The 8,021-nt window shown below is 37.2% G+C and overlaps 1 protein-coding gene across 1 annotated transcript; it reads left to right on the top strand.

Annotated features, from left to right (window-relative positions):
• The first annotated feature begins 2,567 nt into the window (after positions 1–2,567).
• On the top strand, positions 2,568–3,125 carry LOC145089058 (uncharacterized). The gene has a single exon (XM_079027555.1). The coding sequence runs from the start codon at positions 2,568–2,570 to the stop codon at positions 3,123–3,125; it is 558 nt and encodes a 185-aa protein (XP_078883681.1).
• The last annotated feature ends 4,896 nt before the right edge of the window (positions 3,126–8,021 follow it).

The following is an 8,021-nucleotide window of genomic DNA, read 5'->3' as shown; positions in this document are numbered from 1 at the left end:
TCAATACATGCTAGGGTATTATTTGATTTTAGTGCAAAATAGATCTTTTGTGTCTACTACTTTTTGCAAGTGCCTGGGTAGAAACGCAAAGACTCTAGAACATGCCTTAGAAATTGAAACTGCTGACGATCATTAGTTAGTAGTAAGGGAGGAATATGATGATTTCTCTATCGAAATAGAAGGTTGCATAGTACCGTTAAAATTGTTACCTATAGCCCTAGGTGATTTTAATGTCATTATAAAGATGGATTGGTTGTTAGAAAACCAAGAGATCATAGATTGTGAAAAAAGGATTGTTTAAGTCTGGGTGCCAAGAAAAGGAATGGTAAAAAATTTTGGTGACTGGCGAGTTAAGGACATTGTTTTGATATCAATGGCTAAGGAAAACTGTTATCTAGGGAAAGGGTGTCAAAGTTATTGGGATATGTTCTCGATGCCAAGGAGGAAAAGCCTGAAATAGTACATATACTAGTTGTACGCAAGTTCTAAGATGTGGTCCCTGATGACCTAACTAGCTTGCCACCCGATAGACGAGTGGAGCTTCAAATCGAACTTACCCCATGAGTGGCACCGATAGCTCATGCACCCTATTGGTTAGCACCAACAGAAATGAAGGAGTTGATTGCTCAGTTGCAAGATCTTCTCGATAAGGGTTTTTTTCGGCCCAGTACCTCACCGTTGAGTGCAGCAGTACTGTTCGTTAAGAAGAAGGATGGGACAATGTGAATGTGCATTGACTATAGGGAGTTAAACAAGGTGACTATAAAGAACTGGTATCCGTTACCGAGAACTGATGATCTATTCGATCAACTACAAGGGGCGAGTTACTTCTATAAGACCGACTTGCGGTCGGGGTATCTCCAACTGAGTGTCATGGAAGAAGATGTGTCAAAGATAGACTTTCGAACTAGGTATGGTCATTACGGGTTCGTTGTACGGCCATTTGGTTTGACAAATGCACCAGTTGAATTCACGGATCTGATGAACCAGGTGTTCAAGCCATACTTAGACAAGTTTGTAATTATATTCATCGACGACATCGTGATATACTCTAAAAGTAAAGCGGATCATGAGAAACATCTACGACTAACACTTAGCCTATTGATGAAAGAAAAATTATTTGCAAAATTTTCGACGTGTGAGTTTTGGCTTCGGGAGGTCCAATTTTTGGGACATGTTGTTACAAAAACATGGTATCAAGGTAGACCCAGCAAAGATTGAGGCGATTGAAAAATGGAGCCACCAAGAACCCCATCAGAAATTCGAAGTTTTCTTGGGCTAGCAGGATACTATCGATGGTTTATACAAGACTTCTCGCATATAGATGCACCGCTAACTACCCTGACAAGGAAAAATGTAAGTTCGAATGGAACCTAGAGCAAGATTATGCCTTTAACGTCTTAAAGGAAAAGCTTAGCAGTGCACTAATATCATCACTACCAGAAGGCAATGATGGCTTTTTCGTTTATAGTAATGCATCCAAGTTAGGCTTGGGGTGTGTTTTGATGCAAAACGGTAAGGTGATTGCTTATGCCTCATGACAGTTGAAGGTTCACAGGCATAAATACCCAACACATGATGTGGAGTTGGCCACAGTAGTGTTCGCTTAAAAGATTTGGAGACACTATTTGTATGAGACAAGGTGTCAGATCTTCACTGATCACAAGAGTCTAAAATACTTGTTTGAACAAAAAGATTTGAACATAAGACAACAACGGTGGATGGAGCTATTAAAATATTACGATTGTGAGATATTGTACCATCCAGGGAAGCCAAATGTTGTAGCTGATGCACTAAGTCATAAGGAAAGAAGACAGCCACCTAAGATTCAGATGATGAAGATTAATGTAACCACCAGCTTACTAGATGATTTGAGAAAGAGTCAGGAGGAGGCCTTGAAGGAAGAGAAGTGGAAAAGTGAAAGAGTGGTGGGAGTAATATAATCATTGGAAAAGGATAGTTGTGGCTTGAAGTGATTCCAGCGAAGGGTTTGGGTACCACGAGTGGGTGACGTACGTAAATTACTTCTCAAGGAGGTGCACATGTCAAAGTAATCTATCCATCACGGAACAAACAAGATGTATCAAGACTTACAACAACCTTACTGGTGGCCAGGGATGAAAAAGGATATAGCTTATTTTGTTGAATGGTGTTTGACATGCTTGAAGGTGAAGGCTGAGCACCAAAGGCCTTCCGGTCAGTTACAGTCAATGGAGATTCCAATGTGGAAATAGGATCATATCACAATGGACGTTGTGACTATGTTACCAAAGACACCGAAAGGTTATGACACGATTTGGGTAATCGTGGATAGATTAACCAAATCGACACACTTCCTTCCGATTAAGGAGACATGAATGTTGGAAAGGTTAGCTAAGTTGTACATTGACGAGATAGTGAAATTTTATGGAGTTCCATTGTCCATTGTTTCGGATCGGGATATTCGCTTTACGTCAACATTTTAGGGTAGCTTCCAACAATAAATGGGTACTTGAGTAAAATTGAGCACGACATACCATCCGAAAAAAGATAGGCAAAGTGAACGAACAATACAGACCTTGGAAGATATGCTACAGTCTTGTGTTGTTGATTTTGGAGGGTCTTGGGAAACTAATTTTCCGTTAATTGAGTTTGCCTACAACAATAACTATCATGCAAGTATAAAAGTTGCACCATATGAGGCTCTATATGCTAGGAAGTGTAGAACTCCATTATGTTGGAATGAGGAGGAGGAGAAACAATTGGTTAGACCTAAACTTGTTCAGCAAACTACCGACAAAATCCAGGTGATCAGGGATAAAACTAAAGTTGCTCAAGATCGGCAGAAAAGTTATGCAGATAAGCGGAGAAAGCTAATAGTTTTTCAGGTTGGTGATAAAGTTATGTTAAAAGTGTCCCCATGGAAGGTTGCTATGCGTTTTGGTAAGCGAGGAAAGTTAAGTCTCCGCTACGTTGGACCCTTCATAATTAAGGAACGGGTTGGAGAGGTGACTTATCGATTGGAGCTACCAGGAGAAATGCATGGAATTCATAGCACATTCCACATCTCTAATTTAAAGAAGTGTCTAGTAGACGACGCCATCGAAGTGTCACTTCAAGAAATTAAGGTTGATGAGAAACTATGATATACAGAAGAACCTGTCGCAATTATAGCTCAAAAGGTCAAAAAGTTAAGGAATATAGAGATACCACTAGTGAAAGTTCAATGGAAGTATCATAAGCGTTCAGATGCAGAATGGGAAGCCGGGCGAGATATGAAGACTAAATACCCTCATTTATTTACTTAGTTCAAATTCAGAGGACGAAAATTTTCTAAGAGGGGAGGTTTGTAATAACTCATGTAAAGATAAATATATAAAAATATATATTCAGATTATATTATTATATTATTATAATATAATCATTTTATTCAAAATTAATGGGTTAATTAGATGCAAATGGTGAGGTATTATGTCTAGAAACCATCATCCAAGATTAGGAAAATGCGAGCAACTCAGGGGATAGTAACCGATGAAACTTTAGGCAATATATAGAGCTCGAAATTTCGGGTGGAAACCCCACTGGAATTGTGAAAAAAGACGTAGCAACAAGAGAGAAATCGAGTGTGGAAGTTCTTCAATAATTTCGGAGGTTTCTTGAAATTAATGTATGGTCACTCGAATTAAGCTTGATATAGTTGCTTAGATACATGTATATGCATGCTAAACATATTTGGTTCAACCTATTATCTTAATTTCGTCCAACTAAATAAATTCGGCAAGGAATTTGAAGGAACATTTTTTTATATATTTGATTTAACCCACAATGTATGGAGCGAAATTCAAATAACTGATTATGGATTATTGTCTAACAGAAGTAGAGACAAATAATAGTGATTTTTATTTAATTATTTTGAAAAAAAAAATCATTGTTTCAGTAAGCTTAAAAAATGGTAGAAACAAGAATTTGTGAGTAAAGGAGGAGGTGACGTTGGGTCGGATAAAGTTATTTTCATGAATGGGTTAAAAGGCAATTTTGTCTTACAAGAAAAAAAAATGATTTCAATTTTTAAAGGCTATGATTATATAACCTTAAATTCCCAAGTAGAAAAGGCATGGATGGTGGCAGTCGAGTTACTAGGGATAATGTCACTGTAGCACAATGAACTTTTGTGATTTGTCCGACTTGACCAATTATGTTTTTTTCTTGCTCATAAGGTCATCTAACTTTTACTTTACATGTCAATTTGGTCATTATCGTTAGTTTTTAACCATTCCTCCGTTAACTAGTTATCAAAATTACACGAATGGCCCCTATAGTTTAAATTTCTTTCGTAATTGGTCGTTATCAGTCATGTTTTAAATCACTCGACTAAAACTACTACAATCCTGAAACTCTAGGGACCAAAGTGTAATATTGTCATTTTTCTCCCCATTAAATGTGGTTGAAACTCGAAGCATACCATTGGACTTCATAAGCACCAAACCAAATAATAGGAAAAAAACAATTTGATGTAGTAGTTTTAGGTGGGGATTGTGGTAGTTTTAGTATCTATCTTCGAACCTTTTCTTCCTTCCATCGATCCTTGCTGCCAAACCGTCCCCACCTGAAATATCGCAGCTTGCCTTGCCCCATCAAAGAGCTCCTTATGATTCTGCCGTCGTTCTCCCTCGCGAACGGTCAAAGACCGGAAATCCTTTGCCCCTCACTCCCTTCTATGTTGTTCCCATCAACCCAATGCCCCAAAAGTCTCGCCTTGCTGCCACCACTGCTTGCAAAGCCGTGGCTCACACCTCGTAGCCGGAAGAGACGAGGAAGGTTTCGCAGCTTTCCCCTTTCCTTCTCTTTGGTGTCACCTGACCCTCCTCTTCGCACCCTACTGACGGAGAAGCAAGAGCGCAGCCCCACTGCTCCTTTCACTTTGTTGCGTAGGCTCGTAAAACCCGGAGACGATCTCCCTCGTTGCTATCAATCGACCCATGACCTACGGGATTAGCCGCCTATGAGCCTTTCTTTCCTTCCCCTCTCAAATCTCCAACCACCGTCGAAACCCCAAATCAGATTCTCCTTCGATTTCGTTTTTGCCTCAACGACTGCTTCGTGTTCCTTTCGATCAACTTGCCACTGCTTTTGTTCATCCGTTGTATACCCGATCAAACAAAAGAAATGGGGTCTTAAAAGCCCTAATGTTACACTTTGGTCCTTCAAGTTTCAGGATTGTGGTAGTTTTAGTCGAGTGATTTAAAACATGTCTGATAACGACCAATTACGAAAGAAATTTAAACCATAGGGGCCATTCGTGTAATTTTGATAACTAGTTAACGGAGGAATGGTTAAAAACTAACGATAATGGCCAAATTGACATGTAAAGTAAAAGTTAGATGACCTTATGAGCAAGAAAAAAACATAATTGGTCAAGTCGGACAAATCACAAAAGTTCATTGTGCTACAGTGTCATTATCCCGAGTTATTATGCAATTTTCGTTTTACAAACTTCAGAATATAACATTTCATTTTCCAAAGTATTTAGAAATTATGGATTTATCCATGAACTTTTAGAAATGTTATTTTTAGACTATAATAAAGATAATCAAATATTTTGTATATAGCCCTGATTTTTCATGACTTCCTGGCTATTTTCACTTTATACCCAGAGCTTAGCCCCGCACCTTTGTATTCCATGAGCAGTAGAGTTTTTGTATTTTAATGAAAAGTTTCATAAATCGTTTTAGCTTTAGAATTATTAAATTATTTATTTTGGAGTAACATTTTAAAGGGAAGTATTATAATTTTTTTTCACGAAGGTTATTACAAAACAAATCATTATCAACATCTAAAATTACTATTAGTCGGTTGTACGAGACACATGGATGGTTGAACCAAAATATCACGGGATGTTTTTCATGGGATTGTGGCATCAGAAAAATATGTTGGTTAAATGTACAGTGCGTGTAGCGTAGAAAGCTTTAGTTAAGACCTAATGCCAACAACGTGAGTTTCATGTGAATTTTGTGGTTGCTTGCATAAAAAGTTTTTTCTAATTTATTTGCAATTACATGTTATCATTAATACTGTTATGAATATTTATGTGGACTTTATGAACTATTTCATATAAAATGGTGAAAAAGATGGCTGAATTATGTATAGATAACAAGTGTATTAACTAAACGGTCTTATTATTAGTCGTCATACAGGGTGTTAGTACGCGGCGGAAAGCTTACGTTTTGATTAATTAGTCGTAAACATATTTGTTGTGCCCGGTGGAGTGACTTGCTCCCTGGAAATGACAGTAGTTCCCTAATGTGTCACCAAGGGTGGAAATAAATGAAAAGAATTATATTTGATAAATTGTTGCGTTGTTTTTATTTTATTGACGTTAATACGCATGAAAACCACGAACTCACTAGACCTTAGACTTATCCATTATAATTTTTAAATGTATGCAACCCAGGAAATAACGTAGCAAGTGGCAGTGGGAAGAGAAAGGATAAAGCTCAGGCTTGAAGAAAACGACAAGTTTTGAGGATGTAACTCACCAAGTGTTTATTTGAATTTCTATTTGCTTCCGCTATTATTATTAATACTGATATTAGTATTTGGATTTCCGGATATTAGATGTTTTTGAGACCATGTTAAGGAAATATTTGTATTTGGAATTTGGGGCGTTACACAACCCAAGAATGAATATGATATTTATCAAGTTTGCAGAAAAAGTTCCTAGGATATGTGGAATACGTTTTTCATCTCCAAAAACTTGTTCTTTTTCTCTAAATACATGTTCTACATGTCTAAAACTTGTTTCCAGAAGTTATAAACCAAATATACATCAGACCCAAACTTTGAATTTTGGGGGGTGTTTGGCTTAGCTTTTCACAGCCAAAAGTCCTTTTTGGAAAAGAAAAAAAAGCAAAAGATGTTTGGCAAACTAGTTTTAGAAGCTACTTTTGAAGTTTTTACATAAGGAAAAAAAAACTTTTTGGAAAAGTCAGGAAATCCTAACTTTTTGTAACTTTTCCAAAAAGGACTTTTGGGGTTTGAAAAGCTAAGCCAAACACCCCCTTGATATAAAAGACAAATTTTGAACCTAACATATGAACACACATACACATCAATGTGATTTTTGGACCTATTTCTGCAAGAATAAACCGATATCTTTGAAACTTAAGTGAAAACAAGAATAAATCCACATCAGATTCCGGTTCCTGTATCTAATCTACATCATCGCCTCTAACGATCTTCTTCCACTTGTCGTTCCAGATTTCGATGAACACAAAGTTTCACCTACAAGGACCACCTCTGCACCATACATGTCTTCGTGTTCTCTTCCAGAAACACCACACACGACTCCCTTTCATTTCTTCCTGTTATCTCTCACCGGAGCAACCCTTTAGCACCAATGATCTTGAACCCAATCAAACCTCATCATCCCAGGCTCTTGAATTTGATGAATTTGTGGCTGATTGGATGTCTTCGTTTATGCATCTCAGTATTGATAATGAATATGAAGTATGACGGGGGAGGGTGAGAGAGTGAAATTTTAAAACATGATGGGGAAAGAAGTTAAGTGCAAAAGAAGTAGGTGGCCGATGATGTAGGTTAGAGATGGTGGAAGAAGAAATGTGAAGAAGACAGGGGAGTACGGGATATGTTCTAAGCATTAAAGCCTCTAGTCCATATGGTGGGCAGTTTGTGCCTTTATCAGCGAATTTAAAAGAAAATACATAAATAACGACATTATATTCTTTATAAGTTAAATAGGGACCAAACAAGCAACATAATTATATTTTAGGGATCATCCGAGTTAAAAAAAATTAGGGACCAAGTACGCAGATTACCCAAACCACAGGGACCATTCACGTAATTTCTCTCTTTCTCTCTCTCTCTCTCTCTCTCTATATATATATATATATATATATATATATATATATATATATATATATATATATTCAAATGAGAACATTTCTTAAATCGAGAACAATTAAAAACAATTTTCAACCTTTCATTTTTTAAAAGAAATACCCTACCTCTAACCTCACACCCAC

Source organism: Lactuca serriola, chromosome 2, assembly GCF_051521515.1.
Source record: "Lactuca serriola cultivar US96UC23 chromosome 2, Lser_US96UC23_V15, whole genome shotgun sequence".
NCBI lineage: Eukaryota > Viridiplantae > Streptophyta > Magnoliopsida > Asterales > Asteraceae > Lactuca > Lactuca serriola.
This window is presented reverse-complemented; position numbering and strand designations above follow the sequence as displayed.

Coding starts and splice junctions, on each gene's coding strand:
- LOC145089058 (XM_079027555.1), top strand. CDS start 2,568: ATGCTACAGTCTTGTGTTGTTGATTTTGGAGGGTCTTGGGAAACTAAT.